General features: G+C 39.9%; 3 protein-coding genes across 8 annotated transcripts; 2 read left to right on the forward strand and 1 right to left on the reverse strand.

The window, feature by feature from the left end:
* Positions 1–1,046: 1,046 nt before the first annotated feature.
* Positions 1,047–6,480, forward strand: p2ry10 (P2Y receptor family member 10). 2 transcript variants are annotated; one of them, XM_042419532.1, is made up of 4 exons: positions 1,047–1,619; positions 4,401–4,595; positions 4,706–4,886; positions 5,156–6,480. In XM_042419532.1, exons 2-4 carry the CDS (start codon positions 4,420–4,422, stop codon positions 6,068–6,070), a joined length of 1,272 nt encoding a protein of 423 aa, XP_042275466.1. In that variant the 5' UTR covers positions 1,047–1,619; positions 4,401–4,419; the 3' UTR covers positions 6,071–6,480. The 2 variants fall into 2 exon arrangements, with proteins under 2 accessions (XP_042275466.1, XP_042275465.1); XM_042419531.1 differs by having other exon boundaries at positions 1,048–1,619; positions 4,343–4,595.
* Positions 6,481–7,125: 645 nt separating this feature from the next.
* On the forward strand, positions 7,126–17,559 carry gpr174 (G protein-coupled receptor 174). 4 transcript variants are annotated; one of them, XM_042419235.1, is made up of 5 exons: positions 7,126–7,154; positions 7,644–7,822; positions 13,535–13,687; positions 13,855–14,308; positions 16,065–17,559. In XM_042419235.1, the coding sequence occupies exons 4-5, from the start codon at positions 14,108–14,110 to the stop codon at positions 16,872–16,874; spliced, it is 1,011 nt and encodes a 336-aa protein (XP_042275169.1). In that variant the 5' UTR covers positions 7,126–7,154; positions 7,644–7,822; positions 13,535–13,687; positions 13,855–14,107; the 3' UTR covers positions 16,875–17,559. The 4 variants fall into 4 exon arrangements, with proteins under 4 accessions (XP_042275169.1, XP_042275168.1, XP_042275170.1 ...); XM_042419234.1 differs by lacking the exon at positions 7,126–7,154 and adding an exon at positions 7,331–7,391; XM_042419236.1 differs by lacking the exons at positions 7,126–7,154; positions 13,535–13,687 and adding an exon at positions 7,331–7,391.
* LOC121902060 (integral membrane protein 2A-like) lies at positions 17,287–24,514 on the reverse strand. 2 transcript variants are annotated; one of them, XM_042419239.1, is made up of 7 exons: positions 24,178–24,514; positions 23,380–23,517; positions 20,706–20,891; positions 20,485–20,595; positions 19,423–19,567; positions 18,640–18,753; positions 17,287–18,278 (listed from the first exon to the last, which is right to left on the reverse strand). In XM_042419239.1, the coding sequence occupies exons 1-6, from the start codon at positions 24,247–24,249 to the stop codon at positions 18,659–18,661; spliced, it is 747 nt and encodes a 248-aa protein (XP_042275173.1). In that variant the 5' UTR covers positions 24,250–24,514; the 3' UTR covers positions 17,287–18,278; positions 18,640–18,658. The 2 variants fall into 2 exon arrangements, with proteins under 2 accessions (XP_042275173.1, XP_042275172.1); XM_042419238.1 differs by having other exon boundaries at positions 17,287–18,753; positions 24,178–24,513.
* Positions 24,515–24,809: the final 295 nt, after the last annotated feature.

The following is a 24,809-nucleotide window of genomic DNA, read 5'->3' on the forward strand; positions in this document are numbered from 1 at the left end:
TACTGTGAGTGATGTGACCATGTGCAACCAGCATCAAAATCAGAGAGACAACAGTAGATGTTTGTGGGGTCAAGGGTAGCAAAGAGGAGGATACTGGAGTGGATAGAAGAGGAGCAGGAAATAAGGAGAGTGGGAGTGAAGAAAAACATGCAACAACTGGCCTTTACTCCTGGACTGGTTCGTGTCAAGAATGTGGCTGTAAAATTGCAACAGAGGACAACAGCTTTCACTTCAAATGTCTCCTTTAAAGGAGCAATCTGCTCCTCTGATTGTAAATGAAAAAACTGCACTTGTTTAGTAAACTGAGTATTGGCTTGTTCTGACCTCTAGTGGCCATAAGTTGGAACAAAGAGTAATGTTTTGTGAAAACACCACGTGTGACCTCCACTTCTTCACTGACACTGAATCACCTTGTGATACTTTCAGTTCTTTGTGTTTGTTGATCATCTTCCTGTTGCTGTATATTGAACTGCTTGTTCGTGTGAAACTCAACTGTAGCACTACAAGAGGCTTAATGGTATGAAACTAACAGGGTAGATGAAACCGCTGCCACCCTACCGAGTTGTGGTATTGCTTTTCAGAAGCACGTGAAAACATTTTTTGTTAGACCCACTCAACTGAAAATGTTACCATATGTCAATAAGGGAAATAGCCACTCCTGTGTATCAGCAACCACAAAAAAAAAGAAAATCGAGACTTTCTAAAGCACAAATAAAAAGTCAACCATTACATGCAAATCTACCTTACACCTAATTATGCTTTGATAAACAACAGCATTAAAAAAGGAAGTGTAACATCTGATAGGGGAAGCGGGCAAACGCTTGCATCAACTCCAAAAGTTGCAGGATGCAAAATGAGATCCTTTGACCAGACTATATATTAATGATTGTAGGGAGATGAATAACCATTGCATATAGTATAGATGTGTACATGCAAAATGTGTGAATAGCAGTCAGTGTGCTCAGTCTCTGCTTTGTCCACTGACCAGATCACTTGCTTTTAGAAATCCTAAACATTTCATAGATAAGAGGAACTGATATTTTCGTGCCTGTCTGCCCATCTGTCTGTCTTTCGTTAAATTTATTTGTTTACCTGTAAAAGCTGTCAGTCTTTTTTCTAAACCGCACACTCACCCTCCCTACTGAGAGTACCAGTTATGTCTCAGTTGCAGAATACTCAGTGACGTAAAATATGACAGAAAAACATTTGCAGACGTAAGGGCAGAGCTTCCCCTTCCCCTCATTTACCGTACCCAAAAAATTGAGCCAGCGGAGCCTTAGAACAGCCCACACCAGATGCCACCACCTCGTGCAACAACACATTCAAACAGAAACCTTATCACTGGTGGGTTGTTGCTGTCTTGCGCACACACACACACACACACACACACACACACACACACACACACATTGACAGGTTTCTCTTAGCTGCAAAAAGTGCGCCATGCTGTTGACCTATACAGCAGAGCTTGAAGAGGAAGGCATGCTTGTGCATCCGTCTGCTGTTTACAGAAGAGTGTGAAGCTGAGACGCTGCTGGAGCATGTGGTGGTCACTCCTTGGTCTGACCTCCCCTTTTCATCCATGCTGATCATTTAGGGAGAAGACAGCAAAGCACAAGGTAATGACAGCGTTTTTTAGTTTTTTTTAATAGAAATAATGTCCACGAGTCCGTCACACTGCTGTGCTTTGTCTGAACATTTGTGGTCACAGTCATGCCTCACATTTTGCTGATGACAAGGGTTTTGTTATTAAGTCCTATTTTACGTAGCTTTTTGAATATCCAAATCTATCAGCGTGCAACATATCACGAGTTTATAGGCATCATTATTCAAATCAAAGGGTATTGTAAAATGTGAATAAAAAATTACTTGTATTATTTGTCTCCACTGTAGTTGTGCAGGTTAAATCTTATTATTTCAGCTCTATTTGATCCAACCACTTAAAAATGTCTTTAAATTTTTTTAAATTTTACGAATTATGATAAAGGTTTGAAAAACTATTCAAACGTTTTTCGAAGTGACAAATGTTTCTCACACAGCAATGCAGTTAAAATAAAAGAATACGACTTTATCCTCACCACTACCCACAAAAAGGGACTTTCATGTTGCTTCCTTAAATTTAAGCCTCAGGACGTACTGTAGCACAACAGTTTACTGTACAGGTAACATGAAGCAACCCATTGTCTGACTGTAGCAGACTGATAGGGCAGTCCCTACAACAGCTAATGGTAACCAGTCAAATCTGATCAAAATGACAGTAAAGAGACAGAAAGAAAGAAAAAAAACTGTCACTGTTTCTCTCTTTGCTCTCAATGCTAGCAGAGGAAGGGTGTGGTGTTGCCTTAATGGCAGAAGGAAGGGCGATGCTTCGGTGATAAGCAGAATAAATGCTCAGTCTTTCTTTCAGACATTTCCTGTTGCAGTCTTTTGCCAGAGACATCTGATTTATTACATGTTCTATTGCTGTTTTCATAACCCAGTACCTTAAGAAAATATAACTGGAACACATCCAGATGATACATGCAGGAAAAATATTTTATGTCACATTTGCTGTAACATATTATATTAATAATATCCTGTAATATATTTGATGTAATATTTGGGTACCACTTGCTAATATGGCACCCCTTATATGTGCATATAAACTGCAACGAAGGGCTTTATTACTGGTTAATAAATTTACTAATACTTTAAAAATACAGAGTGGTTAGCTGTGGAAAAACTTCAGGGGTCACCAAATATGTCAAAAATAATGCCTTTATCAGATTTTTCTCTGATACTTTCTAGCTTTCTTGTGAAATACTGGATACTTTCAGCTCTTCAGGCCTCTTAGTCCTTGAAATGAAGCAATTGGATGCGGAAAATCTCTGTTTGGTTTAACTGTGCATGGATTATACTAACTTGTGATGAGGGGTCACAAGTAGACAGTACTTTATTTTCAAGTGTCACAAGTCCTAAAGGTTTGGGACCACTATCCAACAATATGATAACTTAATCTCTTGCCAGAGTTGCTGTGCCTATTCACCTTGAGGGAACATGTGAAATATGATAGCTTTAGAAATTGGTTAAATTCTACTTTCACAACAGCCTAAGTGTTTTTCATTAGCCTTAACAATATAGTGTATAACAAAAGTCACTTTTCTGTATGTATTTATTTGTATTTAACTTAAAAGTGAAGCTAGCAGAGCTAGCTGTGTGGAAGCTGTGAATCATTGCAAATTAGGGTTGTGTTAACTGATGTACGAACAGCCAATCTCAGCTCATACTGTAAAAGTTTGACTTGAATGAATTTGTAAATTACGTAGAGCTTCAAAATTTCCCTATTTGGAGTGACTTTAACATCAGCTGTTTTAACTGTAACCCACAAGTCATTAACATTAGTGTCAGCTTGTTGTCTTTTGCTATTATTAGCAGTTAAATTATTATTTTTGTCAAAATGCTGATATGTGTCCCACAAAACAGGATGGATATAAGGAGATTTTTTACAGAGTCAAGAGCTAAATAGTGTCAGTAAAAACAGCAGCTACGTGTTTGTGAGCTTTCTATACTTAACATTAAATAATCAACAGTGCTGGCTAGTTAACCAGCAAACGTTAGCCCTAAGTTTCACTAACATTTTCTCATTCAATATTGCTATTAAATGCAATGTAGTGTTAATATAGTATGTAATATGTATCATAAACATATTACATAGTTTGATCATATACATAGAAGTCAAAGTAGAATTGGTGTGAACATTAATATATGCATTGTGAGACTGTGCCCCTCAAAACAATAGACTGCATTATGCCCCTGTTTCAAGCTTTACTGTGTCAGGAGCTGAACCTCCCGAACCACTTACCTTCTGGAAAAAGGCTGCAGGGTGTCTGGACCACAGTCCATTTATTAGGATGACTTATTAACAGTTACAAGTGCAGACTTGGAATGTCATTGGGTTTTACTCTTTCTAAAACCATCATGTCTGGAGATATAAACGTTATTAAAGTAATTTGTTATGATTTATTTCAACAATCTATCAAGTCTGCATTTGTACAGCAAATGTTAATAAATGGTCATGATCCATTGGTGTGGTCTTCTTGATGAATACAAGACCCTCCTAAAATGCTGCAGGAGGATAAACATGACCTCACAAATTTGTCACAACTGGGAAACGCAAATGCTGTTACTGATAATGATTTACAACTAACCTATAAAGCATTAGTAAATGTGTCATTGACCACTAATGAAGCCATTAATTACAACATTAATTGCTACTTTTTATAAAGAGTGCCTTATGAGAAAATTTACATCATGTTTGGAGTATCTGTTCCATTATCTGTAACCTTTCCTTGTTTTGTTGCAGGTGTTGTGGGCGTCTGAGTGAAAAGATGAAGAATAATTGAATTGAATTATACCAACAGTGTCTGTGCTAGAGAGGGAATGACTTTGAATACGTCTGGATCGGGGGAGGAGTCCTCCTCCTCACAATGTGGCTACAATATGACCAGCTGGGAGCAGCGCATGGACTCGATGTACACCTACTTCTACCTGCTGCTTTTCATTCCTGGGCTGCTGCTCAACACCACTGCCCTCTGGGTCCTCTGCAGACACATTAGGTGTGCACATACAAACATGCACACACACACACACACACACACACACACACATATAAAGCCTCAAATACATTTTGGACATGTAGCTAACTTTTCTGTATGTTGCTCCACAGTAAGAAGACCAAGGCAGTGATCTTCATGATAAACCTGGCATTAGCCGACCTGGCCCACATCCTCTCTCTGCCCCTCAGGATCTATTATTACTTTGCTCATACCTGGCCCTTTGGACACAACCTCTGCTTGTTCTGCTTTTACCTCAAATACCTCAACATGTACGCCGCTATAGTGTTCCTGGTAAGCAGACAGCACAGTGAAAATAATCTGGAATATCCTGAAGGTTAGGGAGAACAAGGAAGGTCAAATGATAGTTTAGGGATTTCTCTTCCATTTAAAAGCAAGCAAATGTCCTTGTTGATAAAAAAGTTCCTTTGGGAATAACAGGAAGTCATTTGAACGTATGCCAGTGACTCCCTTCGCCTCGCTTCTCAGAACAAATGTACTTCCTCTGACTGTGAAACTGGTAGATAATTCTACATCACTGTTTCTGTTTCCTCTGTTTTCAGGTGTGTATTAGTGTGCAGAGGTGTGTCTTCCTGCTCAACCCATTCTCTGCTCGCCAGTGGAGGCGGCGTTACGACGTGCTGATCAGTTTTATAGTGTGGGTGGTAGTCAGTCTGGCCTGCTCACCTTTCATTTTTATGCGGAGCAGCAGCAGCAGCAGCAGTGCCACCACTGCTAGCGTGGGTACACAGATCTTGAACATGTCCTATCCTTTGGATGCCGCTTCTACCCAACATCCCACCACTTACATCAAGCTCTATGTGTCGTCTTTGAGTACAAGCCCTCAGGTCTCCAGTCTCAGCTCTGCTAAAGCCGGCTGTTTTAAAGACTTGCCCATGCGTCATCTGTCCCCCTTTCTGGCAGTCACCATGATGGCTCTCGCTGAGTTGTTTGGCTTCCTGATTCCTTTGACTTGCATTTGTTACAGCTCCATCCGCATCGCCCGTTCCCTCCACCAGAGACAGACAGTGGAGGATCAGAAGAACTCCACCACGCTCTCACGCTCTCGCACTCAGTCAGTCACGTCGGCAGATAATCACGAGAAGCACACAAACAGTGACAAGCGGCGTGCCCTGCAGATGGTGCTGAGCTGCACTGCCCTCTTCTTGTTCTGCTTCGCCCCCTACCACCTCAACTTCCTGCTCTACCTGATGGTGTCGCAGGACATAATATCCGACTGCACCATGAGTCTGGCAGTGCGTCAGTTCCACCCAGTGTCTCTGTGCATGGCAAGCCTGAGCTGCTGCCTCAACCCTCTGCTCTATTACTTTCTAACAGCTGAGTTCAGATCGCACCTCACCAGACGCAGCTCCTCCTTCACCTCCACACTCCTCTCCTCTCCGGTCAGCTCCCCGTCCCAGCGTTCTGCACCGCACAGAATGATGAGCTTGAGGAGTAACTACTCAGACAGAGAATAGCATTAATCAGATTTGGTTGTTCCTCTGGAGAAACAGATAGATCTTGATGAGCTTGAAAACAGACTTACAAGATCCAAACTGGACAATAAAATGATACCACACGTCTTTCAATGTTACCGCTGTTAAGTACAACCTGATCCAGCGAGCTTTGACTTCAATGTGAAGAGCCTCCTAGAGGACACATTTCAGAACAAACAGATGAGCAACTGAAATGGCGTCTGCCTTTTGTGTGTTTCACAGTGAATGGGTACAGGATAGGCTTACCTACAACGGGCTGTGTTTATTTTCTGTATCATATGTCTCATGTTCTCAAACCACAGCCTTAGTAAAAATGCAACAACTTTAAATAAGCTACGACATAAACTTTAAAGCTTTATGTAAAAGTGTACGAATGTGCTGCAAATAAAAGTCTGCGCTTTCTTTCTTATCTGTGAGTGTAATGTGTTTTGTCTGTGTTGGGAATCTGAGGTAGTTACATAATGAGGTTCTTCTCTGAGTGACAGCAAATGAAAACAGGTGCCCGCTCATTTTTGCTAAACTTCCTCTCCCAGTGTAAAGTGGTGAAGACAGTTGCCAACAGTTGCAGCTGCTCTCAAAACCGGTAAACTGTCAGGCTCTGAGGTCGGTGTTTAAACTGAAATTCAGCCCTTTGCCCTCCTGCATCTGCTAAACCCAAGTCTGAGCCAACTCTGAGAATATCCCCGCCCACAGGCACATGCACGCAACCCACCACAAGAAAACTAACAAGTGTCTGGTTAACCCACCACAATATACCCTCCCCTCAAACCCTTATCAAATTTTATTTTCAAAAAACATTCCAATTTTTCAGTTTTAGCATTTATTCTTAGTCCTGATATGCTATAATCTTTTTTTTAAGTTCTATCATCAAGAGGACACACATGGTGAATAGACATCGTCCGCAAGGAAATAATTGCCTCAAGCAGAATAGCGGAAGTCATGGTGTCAGAAATGATTGCTAACCACACCCCCCCCCCACTCACAGGAAGCCCTCTGTGTGCTAAAATCCCCCAGTACAGCACAGTATGTCTCTGAGAGAGAGAGGGAAAGCGATAAAGAGATAATGGTAAGAAAATCAAAACAGGAAATAACTTTTTATTAGAACAGAAAAAGACAGTTGTTATTGTTTATGAGAAATAGATACAGTGGGAAGAAAATAGTGTGAGGGGAGAGAGGCGGCGGGAGGGTGGAGCAGTGAAACTGGGGGTGGGAGGAGGGAGGGGATTGCATGAGTGTTGGCTGATTCTTAACTCTTCTGCTTTTTGATTGTGAATGCGACGTAGCTTCAAGGTTGAAGACAGAGGTGAGGTGTTGACTGTCAATATGTTTTTTTAAGAATTGAGCTTTTGTATGAGAAGCAGTTCACATCTGGATGCTTGAAGTGTAGAGTCATGCCTCATGGGGGATCTCATATGTTTCTCCAATGTGAGGAATGTGTTGAGGGTGTGTGTGTGCATGTGTGTAGGCCTGTGTTCCTCTCTCTGTCCACGACTTTGTGCCACATCTGTGTGTTGTTTGGGACATGGGTGGTGACATGTTTTGTTTGTTGGACCAGTGCACGTGGAGGGAACTGGGTGCTCACCGCCAACATTTTGGATGCTGATACACGAAGGATGTAATGTCTGAATGGAAAAGCTGTAACGCGCCAACAACCCACAGAGAGATGATTCACAGCGAATAAAAGAATGTGTTTCCATTTGCAAGACCTGAGGACTAAAACTGTTCCATCCTAAGGTAGGGGCTTATCAAGAGCAACTCTTTTCTGAAACAGACAAATTTCATAAAACTCTAAATCCCAACTGTAACTCGTCAGTCTTCCTCTCAGAGTACTGAAAAACTCATAAGTTACAGAAAGATATTTCTCTCATAATGAGATGATGTGTGACTACTGGTCATCACAGCTTTGATACAGTCATTGTTGTACATGTTGGTCCACTGATACAAGCTGCAAGGGGGAAATTAAGAGATTGATCATCACTAAGAAGTCCTTCAAGATCATGTAAACAGCCTCTGACAGAAGCATACTGTACATGTGAGATTACAAGTAATGAGAGAAGAATCACACTGAAAAAATCACAATGGCCAAAGGTCACTGAAGCTAAAAGGGAGACTGGAGACTGAGGGGTCCCCTGGGAGCCTTTTCCAAGTGCTGTGAAGCAGGATAAAAGGCAGAGAGGCCAGAGTGCTGTGGAGGGTTTATATCTATAAAAGCAGAGCTGTACAGCATCCAAATTGACTAAAATCCCCTCTTTACTTATCTAAAATTCCTTTGCTTGTTAATGTCTTCACTGGGAAGCAGTGCTGGAAAGTAAATGAAGTATATTTACTCCAGTACTGTACATACAACTGTATTAATATTGTATGCTACTTCTTCTTCTATTCCACTACATTTCAGAGGGAAATGTTGTACTTTGTACTTCACTACATTTATTTTACAGCTACAGTTAATAGTTACTTTAACACAAAGACATATGATAAGCTTTTTGGCGTGCAACTCCTTACAAAAAAGCAGTGACTGTAGTTGGGGCCTCTTATTATGTTTAAGATGTCTATGAGTTGTTAGCAGAACCACCAAAAAGAGACATTTACCCTCTAAACCTCTCATTTGACTCAATTTAAATAACTGTTCAAAGCCCAAAGAGCTAAAATTATCCCAATATTTCACACAAAAAAGCAAAGATTAGAGAAAAATCAGTAAAATGAATGCAAATTTGTGTCAATGGAAAGTAGTGTCTTCTTTTTTCACACCCCATTAATCATTTCACCAACCTCTCAGACTTATCTCGTGACCCTTTGGAACTGGAGTTACCCCTAAGTTGGAAACCACTAAACCACCTAACTGTATATAAAGGTCACTAGCTACAGTACAGAACAGTACTTCAAAGTGATGCTTCAGTAGTAATAACAATGTAATAAATAATAATACATCACTAACAGGAGCCACTTTCCTTCATAATGATTACTTTGATACTTTAAATACATTTTGCTGATAATATGTCTGTACTTTTACTTAAATTTTTAAATGTGGGGATTTTACATATAATGGAGTAATTCTACATCGTTATACTGGTACTTTTACTTAATTGAAGTCTCTGAATACTTATTGTGCCACTTCTGGGAAGAGGACAGAGCAGAGAAGAGTATGTCTGACAGTTAAAGATATAAATAATATAAAAGTATTACTCGGAAAACACCTCATCTTAAAAGGACTTTCCAGTACAGAAGTAACACACTCAGACAGCCTATGTTGAACCCTGAAGAGGTTAATGTTTAATAGTTGTGCATCATCTTTGTTATTTTTAACAAACTGTTGTAGTTGTACTAGTGGTCAGTCCTCTTTACGCAATGATGTTCCAAATAGTATCTGTCCTGTTATAATGAGGGATTTATAAGCACTTTCCTGGATGATGTACAAATCCTCTGTCCTCTACTCCAGATAAAATGGTCCTTGAGGGTTTCAGAAATGTCCTCAAAAAGCAGTAAGTGTTGACAGTATTCCTGCTATGTTTCAGTTCATCAGGAAAACAACATTCTCATGGAATGAATATCATTTCACATTTTGAAACTGAAAAAAAAAGCTTTGAAAGATTGAAACTTGTGTTTGAAAGCTTAAAATTAAACTAAAATAGGCTTTGCAAGATTGAAAATAAGTTTTAAAGTCTTGCATAATGTATTGATAGGCTGAAAAAAACATAATAAAAATATCTGCAGATATTATTTTGTATTTGAGTTTTCTTTCTTCACAACTGCAGCTCTCTTTGTACAGTGTCTCTCCAACACATTTTCAGTTTCTACCTGTTTTTCAGAAATCTGCCCGCATAGTTGTGAGCTTGTGAGTCATGTGATTTCTGGCAGCATTGTCCTGCAGCTCTGGTCTGAAACTCTGAGGTCTGAGCCACATGTATACATGTATGATTGAAAACTTTTTCTATGCGTTTTGGCCTTTCGTCCACATGCAAGCTACATTTAAGATCACTGAAAATTGACCTTTTGAAAACTCCTTTCAGGGTGAGGATTTTTATAAACTCCGTTTTCAGTGTTAACGTGTGGACAGGGAAAACTGAGTTTTTGACTTGTGGTGTTAGAATATGTGCCGTTATCTCTTTTGTTTACAAGCGGTGATTTCATGCAATGGCAGATGTGGACAAACTAGTGCTGGTTCTAACCTTGCTAACAGGACTTTTTATATGTTTACAGATAAATGTTCAGTTACTTTTCCACTGTACTGAGGAACAGAGGCGTCAGAATGCACTACAGAGGTCACTGCCACATTGCTACATTACAGGTAGCTACCGGAAATAGGCCTGAATTTTTTCAGGCTTCTGATTGGCCAACATGGCTTTAGGTTTAGGAGTTAAATTGGTTATATCCCTACCCTGCTCCTTATTTCTACTTTGAGGAGCGAGGAGCAAGGAGGGATCTCTGAAGAGCCGTGAGCAACGATACACAAGAGCAACCTTCATGGAAGTCTTTTACTGGCAGACACGCCCCCTTATTGGAAAAGAAGTTATTGATTGGATGCTGCAGCTGATCAGACTGATCTGAAACATCACATCATAACTGTGTGGAGACAGATTACTGATTAAACTCAAGTGTATCACTCCCACTCCTTAATTGTGTCTGATCAACAAAAGAACCGTAAACAACTTCATTTATTAGAAACATTTTTTAAACACATTTACATTTTACATCATTTATCATCATTTTCATTCAGTCACATGTGAGGCTGTAAATTCCTGAGTGTCAGGTTTGATATGAGTTACATAATTTCAATTTTCCCTGAAACATTTAGCCTAATAAATAATTTCCAGTGTTCAAAAGACACTCTGATCATATTCTGGGTTATTAAATGATGAATCTCATAATATCAACAAATACAGACGCTAATAATTCATACATAAATAATATAAACACATTCTGGCAGTAGAAATGGTTCTTGTGCCTCTGAGCAGGACACAGTACACAGTATAAATACAGAATGCAGGTTTTTATTCATGTGCAGGTATTTGTCTCGCTACAGAGATAAACACTGCTGCTCTGATGGTGATACTAACTGTGCACTTTTATTAGTATTAGAACAGCGCACGTGTGCAGACACAAACTCCATCAAAAGCTGCTACAGCTGTTAAAGCTGACAATAGATGTATAAAGAGAACTGGATACAGCGTCAGAGGCGGGGCCCCGTTCATTCCTATGAAAGTTGCTCAGTGGTACATTAAGCTAAAAAATCCATTTACTGCTGTAAAGAAATTGCCCAGATGAAAACATACTGCACACACTCTATGACCCACTTATGCACCCAAAGAGTATGCTCACTAGAGACTTCCACCAGCTTAGACACTTGCGGTTTAGCCTTCCAGCTAACTTGAATGGGAATAAAACAGTTCAATCATGCGGTTCTTTGAGACTTTTGAAATGTGATTGGACTGAATGGATCAAATTTTGATAGTGAAACAAGTCATTTTGTGGGTGTTGTCGTGCTCAAAAAAATGTATCCACCGTTTTACAGCCGCTCCTTTTCCCATGATTGTGTGTGGGAAACATGCCTTTTGGGCCCATAGGACCCAGAAGTTGTAATTCCACAGCTAACTGACAGCTGATCCAGCTGTGATCAGCGGCCACCCTCATCAAAAACAGACAATGCTTCACATGACACCTCAGCCAGACAGGTGTTATTTTTTGACAGTTTCAGACCAGAGCTGCAGGGCAACACTGCCAGCAATCACGTGACTCGCAAGTTCACAACTGTGTGGGCAGATATCTGAAAAGTGGGTGTTGTAAACTCTGCTCTGAAAGAACAGTCTGTAACACAAGTGCAAAATAAGTTTCATAAGTTTACTTAAGTTTCAGTAAAGAATAAAGATTTGCCCTTTCAGAACTCTTTTCAAAACTTTTTTGACAACATATATGCACCAGTTTTCAGATCACCATTTACAAGGTTTCAAACAAACTAATACACTGGGAGAACAGTGACAAATTTGAAACTGAAAATGTGTTGGAGAAACACAGTAAAAAGAGAGCTGCAGTTGTGAAGAAAGAAAACTCAAATACAGAATAATGTTTGTAGAGATTAAAAAGCAAAATTCAGTCTATCAAAACATTACGCAAGTCTTCAAAACTTAGTTTCAGTCTTGCAAAACCTTTTTTATTTGTTTTCAAGCTTTGACACTGAGTTTCAACCTTTCAAATCTTTCTTTTCAGTTTCGAAATACCACATGATATTCACCCCATAAATTCTGAGCTGTAAAATATGTGTGAAAGACCAGGACACTGAAAACAAAACAGCCTCTCTTTGCTTTGTTCCCAATCAGCTCAGATCAGAGAGAAAACTGCATCACAAAAGGATGAATCTTCACAGACAGATGACACAACATATATGTGTAATCACGATGAATCATTTTGAGTAATTTTTTTAAAGAAAGAATGACTTCATTCTCAGGTGACAGCTTATGAAATTGGACTATTTTCTGGTTTCTTCAGTCTTAAATGATAGTAAACTGAATATCTTTGGGTTGTGGATTATCTGTCGGGACAAAACAAGACATTTTAGGTTGCATCTTGGGCTTTGGGAAACACTGATCAACACTGTTCACCATTTTCTGACATTTTGTAGACTAAACAACTAATCAACTAATTGACAGATTAATTGATAATGAAAATAATTGTTAGTTGTTAGTCCCTCATGAACGGTTTGTTGTACCAAACAGTAAAGAAACCCACACAGAAACAGTATAGACTTAGTATTGTTAACAGAAGTAGGTGTACCATGCCTACAAGTTAGTAGTTCAATTCCAGATATGACTGTGCATTTCCATTTTAAGCAAAAATCAAGTGTAGGTTGTCTAAAACTCTTTAAACCCTTCTGAAATGACTTTCATTTTGTGCTGTTGGAACTGTCAAACAGCCTTTTAGGTATGACTTACACTGAAATGGTGGATTCACCACAGAAAGAGTTGTTCCTCATATCTTAGCAGACTGAGGGCTGGTTTGCCTTTGTCGGACCCGCTAACCACATGCCTAGTCTGATCTGTCAACCACGGGTTTCACTGATGCATTGCACAGAGGCATTTCACACTGGTTTATTATAGGCCCCTTTGCAGGTGGAGATGCTGAATAGGGAACGCTGTGTGGGAAATTGTCGCATTTACGTCTCTGTGGGCTGACACATTTACTGTAAATGCCATTGCAAAAGCTGTGATCACACACAAAGATCTGTATGTTGTCTAATGCACAGTCTTAAAAGGTGTTAGGACAGGCTGATGCTGAGGTGTCAGGTGTGAACGTGTTTGCATGTGAGTGCGAGTGTCTGTATGTGCTGTACAATGTGATATGTGTCTGATCAAGAAAGGCTCTCACTCATTACCTGATGGCTATCTGGACAACATGCAAAACATGCGGCCATTAGAGGATGATTTACAGTGACAAATATCAACCTGTTTTGTCTAGATACCTGCTTTCACATATCCCAGCATGCAGTGGAAGGGAGGCAGAGCAAGTGTCCACTTTGTCACAGTCACGTCTCACATTCAGACAGACAACCACATCTATTGCACAAGATCGATTCAGAGTTTCAGATATGCCTGATCTGCCTGTTTTCTGGTAAGTGAGAGGAAACTCATGCAGGCCTCCATGCTGTGAGCTTACATTGCACCTGACAGTCAGACAGACGGACTGTTTTTCTTTCCGGCTTTATGGTGCTTGGACACAGTTTTACATATCTGTCTAGAAACATCTTTGAACTGACCCACTTTTCTCTCCCCTACCAGGATGAAGTGCTTCTGAGACTGAAACTCTGGAGGTCTGTCTTCAACTTCACTGAAATAGAACATTATTTATCTCTGTGGGATGCTGTAGGGAACAGGACTCTAGTGGCACAGCATGATCTGCTTCTCACCATGATGGTCAACATGGATGCTCACCCATCACCAGACTACAAACAGCTCCCCTGATACAAGCTTCCTGTTGGTTCACAGGGCAGCTTGTCTTAACAGTTAACAGTAAAACAGCCCCTGGCTTAAGATGAACTCAACCAACGTAAGCTGTGAAGAAGATGATCTACATAAATACCAACACTATGTGTATGCAGTGGTGTACAGCGTGATCCTAGCGCCAGGCCTGCTGGGTAACGTGCTGGCGCTGTGGGTGTTCAGGGTTTATATCAAAGAAACCAAGAAGGCTGTGGTGTTCATGATGAATCTGGCTATGGCCGACCTGCTGCAGGTAAGAATCTCTCTACGTCTCTTATATATATGATTATTTTCTTAGGTTTTTGTTTATCTCATACATCAGTCTGTCTGTTGTCACATCTCATTTAATATAATTTGACTAGGGATAAGTTTTTATCATGTTAAGATAAATCCTTTGGGTGAATGGAAAGGCTGCAAGTAATGATAATTTTCATTAATGATTAATTTACAAGGGTTAGAGTTATTATTAATTGTATCAATTATTTTTTTTCAATTAAGAGTTTAATTGGTAAAACTTAAACACATAAACCCCCCTGTTTAGCATGTATAAACAGTGTATAACACTTAGTAGATTGTTTATAATCCACTATAATGTAGTTGTAAATAGATTTATACATTTTCAGTGTTTATTAATGTATTTGTCAATAATTAGAGCATCCATAACAGTTGAATGACTGAATGAATGACTGATAAATACAGAATAACATAGCTATTATGTACAATATATGAACAAACATACATGAAGAAATCTTAACTTGTATTTTAAAACATATATTAACTGTGTTTATATGTGTACAAATCAAGACATGTTGAGCTTGAAAGTTCATTCTTTTGTTTGACAAAAAAAAAAAAATCTTAAAGGACCAGTGTGTACAATTTAGTGGCATCTAGTGGTGAGATTGTAAATTACAACCAAATTGGTGTAACATGGTGGTGCAACATAACGGCCTCCGTGGAAGAGGACCTGCTCCCTATGTAGATACAAAAGGCTCATTTTAAGGTAACGAAAACATGATTCTTATTTTCAGGTGATTATACAGTAATTAAAACATACTTATGAATATTATATTCCTTTTCTGCTGAGTCTGTTCTGCGAGATGCCACTAAATTCTACACACTGCACCTTTAACTCAAGGTCCACTTACTTGATTTCTTGCAGGACTTTCAGGCAAATCTCAGGGCCTTCATTAGCAGATGGAGTGTACGTAGTTGTCATGGAGCATAATGAATACTACATTAATAAATACAATAAATCATAAGCACTTAATTAATAAATATAATTAATGGATATAACATATTTCATATTCATCCAATAATTTATGACTAAATTATTATTTTTTATCCAATAATATTTTATATAACAATTTATTTGGGGATGACTGTTAAATTGTGTCAATCCCTTATTATTAATTTATACACCGTTTACAGGTGTTTCACGGGAGGAGTTATAATTGTGGAAAAATACATACATACATAAACCTTTAAAAATGTCCTCACCTTACAACTACTTTATAGTGTGTTATAGGGAAATTAAAATAAAGTTTTAACCTATTAAATATCAAAAATTCTGGAAGATGTCCATCACGCGTTCCAAGTTTTGGGTGATATCATCAAGTTGCTTGTTTTGTACAACCAACAGTTCAGACTGCAAAGGTTATTGAACTTGCAGTGATATAAAACATTTGAGAAGCTGGGCAAAAATGCATTCCAGTGTTCAGCTGTAGCTAACATGAGGCAACGGTGGTCTTAGTTATTCAAATCAAGTGGGTATCTACCACGATTTCAACAACATACTTGAAACAATGTGAACCAATCCTTTCAACAATTAACCAATGATGGTTGTTAACTACAGTAGATTGTTTCAGAAAAAAAGCGGATGCATTAACTGACCTGTTATCACAATAAGACAAAAATAAGAGGGTTTTGTTTGTTTCTTTTTCTTTTTTTTGTTTTTTGCTGTTGTTTGTTTGTAGTTGTACCACCATCTTGACACTCTTTGTTCCTCTCAGGTTCTCTCTCTGCCTCTGCGGATCTACTATTACCTGAACGGAGCCTGGCCCTTTGGTCAGTCTCTCTGCATGATCTGCTTCTACCTGAAGTACGTCAACATGTACGCCTCTATCTACTTCCTGGCGTGTGTCAGCGTGCGCCGCTGTGAGCTCATCATGCGACCACTGAGGTATAACTCATCCAGGAGAAAAGGAGACAACTTAATATGTGGCCTCGGCTGGCTGTTGGTCTGCCTGGGCTGTCTACCATTCCCTCTGCTGAGGAATCCCAGCGATAAAACAAACCTTAACTCTAGTCATGGTAACCTCACCTCAGTGTGTTTCTCAGAGCTGCCCATGCAGGATATCAGTACCCCAGCAGCCTTGGCCCTCTTAATCATAGCTGAGCTGCTGGGCTTCATCATCCCGCTCATCCTGGTGATAGCCTGCACCTGCCTGACTGCTGGGAGCCTTAAGAAGTCAACAGTGGGGGCGGTTTCTGACCGAGGGGAGAAGCGTAGGGCGTTAAGGATGGTGCTAAGCTGTGCTGTGGTCTTCTTAGTGTGCTTTGCTCCTTACCATATCACTATGCCCCTGGACTTCATGGTCAAGGCCAACACTTTCAAAGACTGCATCCTCAGGGACCTGATTCAAAGATCTCACCCTGTCACACTCTGCCTGGCCAGCCTGAACTGCTGCTTGGACCCACTCATGTACTATTTCACAACGGATGAATTCAAGCGGCGACTGAGCAAGCCAGAGATAACAGAGAGCATGACTTTCACCAGGCGTTTGTCCTGCATAGCTGGAGAGGACTTACAAGATGAGTAGACTACAGTCATTCTCTCTAAACTCACCCACTAAACCCTGAGATGAAATCTATGCGTTCCTACAACAGAGGAAAACGTCATTTACATGTAAGACAGTATGTGAGTTTCAAAATGGGAACTTTTTCTATTTATTTTTTCAATAAAAGGTGTGTTTGCTCTTTCTAAATTTATATGGCCCTGGTGAAGAGTGAGCAGTTCCTGTTATGAGGGATGAACCTGCCATCAGTGCCAACATCTCTAATAGGCATCAGGAAATACAGAATACCGGAAAACCTCTGAAGCAGCCACAGTTTTCCACTAGAGACTCTCCAGTTTTATGACAAGCTCACAGCTTGCAGAGGATGATAAAAGCGTTAATGTTCCAAAGTGCTGTTTTCATTGGCGCTGTGATAATAAAGCAAACTGCAAAAATATTCAGTAGGTAAAGAAACAGCTTTATTCAACAACAAAGTGAGATTCGGTTCAATAGCTGCACACAACATTGTTTTTTTGTTGATCTAATCTTCTTAATCGTCTGTTAAAAAGCTGAGACAGAAACATTTTCACACGCTCACTTCCTGTCTGATTGTCTTTCTATGCAGGCATCACGTGGGAAAGCATTGAAAATTATTTTGGAGGTTAGTTGGCAAAAGGTCTTTTTTTCCATACTTGAGGGTTTGCTGAAGTTTTTTTTTTTCTTTTACAAATATGTTCCTATAACAATTTAAAATATCTAGGATTTTGCAAAACTTGTAGATTCTGAACCTACAGCAACTAAATGTCTCTGTAAAGATAATTTCATCACAGGACTACAAATTCATTCATAAGAATTAAAAAAAAATCTGGCAGAAAGAACAAGTATTTTCAAGGTCAAATTTGGTGAAATTTCCCTTTAGCTTATACACTCCTTTTCCTTCATCGACCATCCTTCATGTTTATTATCACAAATGAGGTTTCTACACAAACACAAACACTGGTCATATAGGGTGCTAGACTGTTCACCATCAGGTTTGACACCATTAATGACATAAAATCATCACACAGCAGGACAGCAGAGGCCTCTGGGAGCAGCAGGGCACTCTGGGAAATATCTACAAAATAGTGACTGAAAGCTCTGGGCTTGTGCATCTCTGGTACCATCCATAAAAGACAATGACAACCACGTTACATACTGCAACTGTACCGTACCGTACCATACATTTCCAGGGTGATTTGCGCTATATCCTACTATAACACGTAGTTTCTCTCGTCAGCAGGAGACAAACCCTTTTAATGTCTGTTAAGAGTTGGAACAGCAGGCTGACACACAGACAGGTCTGATATGAATGACTTCTCAGCATCACTAGGATATCCAGTAGAATGACTAACAATTCTCTCGTCTGTAGGTGACTGTATGTTGTAGCACAGTAACAACGATGAGATCAGTCTGCAGGAAGCAACAGTAACAGAACAAAAAAACTAACATAAGAAATGAAACTTAGTAAATCCTTGGTTAACAGGCTGATGCAGGTTATTGGTACAAGACTAGCTAGTGAATACTTGAGCAAGAGAGCTATGACATATGCAGGTTCAGGGAAATATAGCAGAGAAAGGGTTTATGCTAGAGTGCTGTAACTTAAATTCACAATTAAATATCACTGGGGGGTTAAAAGCAGGGGAGGCAAAAACTGGAGTTAGAATTTTATACAAAAGTAACTTTCCGATAAAAGTTGTTCCCTCCTTCGCCTACTCCCACTCTCTCTTTCTTTTTTTCCGTCATTCTGGCTCTCTCCATTACTCTCTCTGACCTATGCTCATGCTTTCCCATCAAGCCTTGCAGATCCGGGTCTCCGTCACAAACTTGTTTTCAAAGTGGTGGAAGGTGAAACAATCGTCTGCAGAGCGCTTCTGGATGCCTCCACCTGACAAACACAAAGATACATGCAAATTAGTCTTAAATAATGAATTGACTGCATGTTTGACACATTTCCTTTTTAAAGTCAAACTGAAATTTAAAGTCTTTTTTTCCTGAGAAATCAGTATATACGTATATCATTGGTCTTTGTTCTCACCTGTGTACAAATTTGGTCAAAATTGTAATTACACAAAAAGAAATTCATGTTTATTCATATTCATTTTTCTGCAATGGCAGCACCCCCTACATTAGTATGGTCCAGAGGGGGAATTTTCGGTTAATCTAGCTGAGCGCTAACAATGTTAGCCATTGCTTAGTCCCATCAGTGAGTCGGAATCAGTGGTCCCTCCCACTTCGCAACTCTATTACCATGGGAATAACTCAGAGACTTGAAGCCTAGAAGCTGTTTTAACTTCTTTTGAAAAGTGGAAAAATCTGCACAATATTTGCTGTATCATTATCAAAGTGAGCTAATGTTTCCTTACATAAAGAGTGAGGAGAATCCACATTTCAGTTTGACTTTAAAACAGAGGCACATTTTTGAAAAGTGGCATCAACTAGAAGGAAACGATGGAAGTATAAAATTTAAAAACACATGCAGTTGCTCTTCAGATGTAAATGAAACAATCACAACAAAATGTCTGTTAAAGTTTTTAGTTGTCCAGCACATCCAGACCTGGCAGGCTGGCGCGGCGTTGCATTCTGTACGTTTCCTTGCCATCACACAGCCGGCGGATGTAGAAGCCCAGAGGTTTGATATCATCAATACGCTCTGTCACCACCAGGTCCTCATGCACCAGGTAGCTGCGGTATGAGCCCGACTGAGACAGACAGAAAGGATCATGAGGGAATCATGATACATCTTAAACCACTTTTAGTCTTTCCAAAGAAAAAAGCAGCTCAGTGAATTATGACTGCAGCCAAGTGTGAACACTAAGAGCGGGGAGTGGGAGGAAGAATTAATAAATCATCCCCAAACTTCTGCATTTTATGAAACATTTTAAGACTGCATAATGAAATTTGCTGACGGAAACCACCACCCACTACACACCAAATGCTGCACGTTATACTGGATAGCTCGGTGAGAATAACTTTTTTAAAACCAACTGAACTCTCCGTGCTCTCAAACTGTGTTGGGAGTAACTGTTATAAAACATGCTGACCACATTCCACTCCTACTTCAAATGCTCTACAAAAACTTGATAATATACCCTAAAAATCTGAGTTAAGGTGGTACAACATATTCTTTATAAATAAAAATAAATATTGTGGTGGTAAATAGTATTTTTGAAAGGTTTTGGCATGTGAGTAAAAAGGTTTCTGATACTGCCAAGACACAGTTGTCCTTGATAAAAAAACAAACAAACAGATTAACTTAACGATTTAGAGAACCTACTCTAGGTTCCACTGACTGACACCAGTGTTCATATCTCATATCTTAAAAAAAGGGAAACGCCAGGCGAATTCTAGTGAATATGACTCATACAGAGTCTATCTCTAATACTAATATCCGAGAATGCGTACTTCGTCAGATATAGGAAGTTAAATTTTTTTCTTTACAAAAACAATCTTTAAATTCAATTATAAATCTGGATTTCCCCAAGTAATATTTAGTCCTTAATATTAGGGCTTATGCATGAGTTTGAGTGAGTGTCAGTATAGTTTTTCCTTTATCATTCGAGCAAGGTGTCTTCTATTGGCAGCTGCATCTTCAGATCCACAGCTGATCACTACTCACCATCAGCTGTGAGAAGAGGTCAATGAGGTCTTGAGGGGGGAGCACCACTGAGGTGTTCAGAGGAATCACAAAGCAGGTCCTCAGAGTCAAGTCCAGATATGCCGTCAGCTTCTACTCACACACACAAACACACACGAGTGAAGTAATCAGGAATGAATTTAAACCACATGAATCAGAGCGCACAAGTACTGTATGTAAAGGTGTTAAGTTTCCTTTCTCACCCTGTTGAAATCATGGAGGATGTAGGCGGGATCTCCAGGTCTGAAGCGAGGAGGGGGCACACTGATGACGGCCATGCTGTCAGAGATCTCCACCTCCTCCTCCACCCGTGGCAGGTAGTACGGCTCGCTCTCTCCTCCAGCTCCGGCTGACACGTCGTTAAACTGCATCGCGCCGTGATACAGTCTCTGGAGGACACAAGAATAAAATTAAATCACACTGTTCCACAGAACGAAGACAGAAAAGAACGATGGTGCCCAGATATAGCTGGTCAGCTAAAGAAAAAACACTCTCGGATCTTGTTATATTTTTAGATATTAGCAGTTTATGGTGAACAAATTCAAATAGTTATTTTGTGATGAAAATCAGCACAAACCAGTTGCCCCAGAAATTTGGTTGTTCATTCTCAGTAGCAAGAAACACTCACAACAAAAGTACATTGTGACTTTCACATGGTGATAAAGTGGGTCTCTGCTTCTGTAACCATGTGTACTTCAACTGGTCTCAGATCTATGCAGCCAGTGGTTTGTCTTTAGCTTCTGCTGTACAACTATCTATGGATGACTGTCTGTCAGTCGGTCCACCACTTTGGTCCAGACTGAAATATCTCATCAACTACTGGGTGGATTACCATGACATTCAGTACAGATATTCATAGTCCTCAGAGGTTGTATCCTGATGACTTTGGTGACCCCCGGACAGTTCCTCTAGCACCACCATGAGGTTTAAATTTGCGGATTTGAGTAAAATTTTTCAAAAACCATTGAAATGATGGCCATGAAATTTGGTGCACACATTCATGTTCCCCCTAGGATGAATCATAGTCACTTTGGTAATTCCTTAACTTTTCATCTAGCACCAGCACCAGGTCAAAAATTTACCAACACTTTGGTTTATGACCACATAAACCAAAAACTAATGACTTTCCCATCAGCCTCACCTGTACTCTGTGTTTGGTGCTAATTAGAAAATGTTAGTATGCTAAGAGGCTAATCTAAGATGGTGAACATGTTGAATATGTCGGCTAAACATCAGTTAGCACTTTCATTGTGAGCATGTTAGCATGCTGGTGTAGCATTATGGCTCAAAGCACTACTAAATACAGGCTAAATATAGCCTCACAGAACTGCTAACATGGCTGTAAACTCTTAGTCTTGAAACATCCTCTTACAAAATTTTTGTCTGAAGATGTGTAGCCTCGGAGTAAAAATTGTTAAACTTGGCTGCATTTAATTATTTTCTACCACTAACGGGTAAAAAGTAGAATCGTGCTTATATGAATATATTATATATGTTAATATATATTGTTTTATATAAAAAAAAGCAAGACAAACTCATGGTCTTATCATGTTCCTGTAATGACTTATGAAACAACTTCCTGGTGTCATTTACACCTCCTGCAGAGACAGAGCAACACTGGTATCCTGTTGTTGCGACCTTTCTCACTACTTGTCGAATATTAGTGTAATAATAGTAGCCTGTGAGGGACACCAAACCAAAATTATGAGCTAAGAGTAACTGGTGTTTATTCTCAGTACAATCTATATTAACTGGATCACATTACAGGGAGAAATGTGATATGATATTAAAAGGTACATATCAAAATGTTTGCTTAGGCTATAGGAAACGTACTGTTTGTTGCAACAAGACAGAAGACAGAATCTGACGCACTAAAGAAAGAAGAAGCTGAGCCGTCAATACCACGGCATGCATGTAGGATGAGTCTCCTGAGCAAAGCTGAATTTCATTTGAAATGAGGTGTTTACTGTAATAACAGTTCGATAAGATGGTTAAGGCGTTGCTTCAGTTTCATAAGAGAGGAAACCCCTGAACACAGAGACACTATATTGAATGTGAAACTCTCCCACTTGCAACACAGCAAGATTCAAATAAGTGAAGCCTGCACTTTTTCTGAAGACAGAAATGAGCAAGAGTCAGCACTCGTTTCACACCAAAGCAAGGCGAGAGGGTCCTATCAGCAGTCACAGGCAGCCATAATAATTCTTCCTAAACTCAAATAACCCCCACTCCCCCCCCTCCCCCACCATCCTTCCTGCATGTCTCTGGCCAAAATTAAAGAAGAGAATTCAAAGTAGTTTCAGTACTTTGAATACAACTATGTTCACAGGTTACTCCAAACACTTGGCTCTGAGACATTATTTAAACTGTTATGTTTACATGTGGTTGAAATTCAGTTGCTTTAAATCCAACGGCCCAACTATATTTAAAGGATTTCTTAACTTCTTAAGAAGGCATTTCAAGGATTGTTTTTTTTTTTGGCATTTTGCCTTTATAAGACAATATAGATGCAGATATAGACAGGAACCTGCTGCACTTAAATGAAATAAGAAAATCTGGCACATAATGGTGTCCCACGTTTGTCTATATGTATATTTTGATTCTAGACAAGATGCAGTTTAAACATTTCTAAGCAGTTTTTTAGATTTAAGATACCAAATGTGGTACACTAATCACCCTTAGCAGGTGCTTATAGTTGTTTAAATCATGTACTGGATCACATCACATCCTCTGTGGCACATAGGGTGTTGCTGTTTGACACAGTTTACACACTTTAATCAGGCAGAAGAACCCACTGTGAGTCTCACGACAATAATACATAGAATACTGACAATGAACAATATGCACAAACACAAGCAAACACACACACTCACTAACCTTTGGGGTGAAGTATCGATAGAGACATGCTCCCCCCACGATGAGCCCGCTGAGGATGAAGGCGATGCCCAGCAGGGTGAGCAGACAGCGACCTGTGGAGCCCTCTGTGCTCACTGGAGCAGAGGCCAGCTCAGGATCCTAGACACACACACACACACACACACACACACAAACATACATTTGTGTTTCCATCACTTAAGGGGACATTACATTAACTAGAGACGTATCCTAGCTTTAACCATAACCACTACATGCCTAACCCTAACCCTAACCTTAACATAACCATAAACTAACCTTTAAACCAAGTCTACACCCTAAAATTAATGATTTATGTTGTAGGGACTTGCTTTTTGTCCTCATAAGGGAGGCAAGTCCCCACAACATGACTGTGTAAACAGATTTACGTCCCCACAACATGAGGGATACCTGGACCACACACACATATGTAATTATACAGTGAATAATTATATTGAATGCACTGAAAATCAACATCATATAAAGCTTTGTCTCAACAATCCTCTTATCCCACTGAATCTATGGCCTCTGCACAACAGCTGTGCGGAAGATGGGCGGTCCGGCAGTTTGCTGCATCAGGTGCAATATCATTCTCAATCCACTTTGAAAAACGAAACAACACTTCAACCCACAATATAACACGTCTAAACTTGAGGAACGCATGCCGGCCTTCTGAAAATGTGCATGGGTGAAGTCCACGGTCACAGCTGCTGCATGAGGCCTGCTAACGGTCTGAAAAACAGACACCGGGACCAGACACTGCGCTGAAGCCCGTTTCCTCACCTTCTCAGCGGCTGGCGCATCTTTTCCTAACGCCTTCTGCGCCAGAGCCGAGTTAAAAGCAATCTTCACCATGTTGGAGTAGAAACGTCAGGTCGGGTTTCTTGTGCGGACAGAAAAAACGGGTGAGACTACCGGTGCTAGACTGCAGGCTCCGCGGTGTGTGTGTGTGACGCACTTTGCAACCTCGGCTTTAATAGCGCTTCCGGTGGCTGGAGGAGATTAATAGGACATCCGAAACTGAAACGAAGTTCTCTGTATGTAACCTCAAAACACAACACGTATATAGACAGGGTGCTACTGGTTAGATTATGTTTTTCCTGGTTTGACACTGCCCGCAGAAACCACTTACACTCTCATTTATTGCACCGCTTGAGGGTTAATTTGTATCGCTTTGGCGCCATCTAGTGGCCGCAGTTGAAACTATCAACATGTTTCTTTTTCTAGAAAATGTTTCCCATCAGGAAAAATCAGCTTCTATTCATCAGACTGAATTTAATACCACAAGACTTGAACTATTTACACTTTCAGTTACACTTTACCTGCTATGTGCTGTTCAATACATGACATACAAATGACTCAAACTTGCACTGACTGCACAGTAATGACTTGGAAATAATATGCTGAGTGTATAA

The sequence above is a fragment of the Thunnus maccoyii genome, chromosome 8 (genome assembly GCF_910596095.1).
Source record: "Thunnus maccoyii chromosome 8, fThuMac1.1, whole genome shotgun sequence".
NCBI classification, from domain to species: Eukaryota; Metazoa; Chordata; class Actinopteri; order Scombriformes; family Scombridae; genus Thunnus; species Thunnus maccoyii.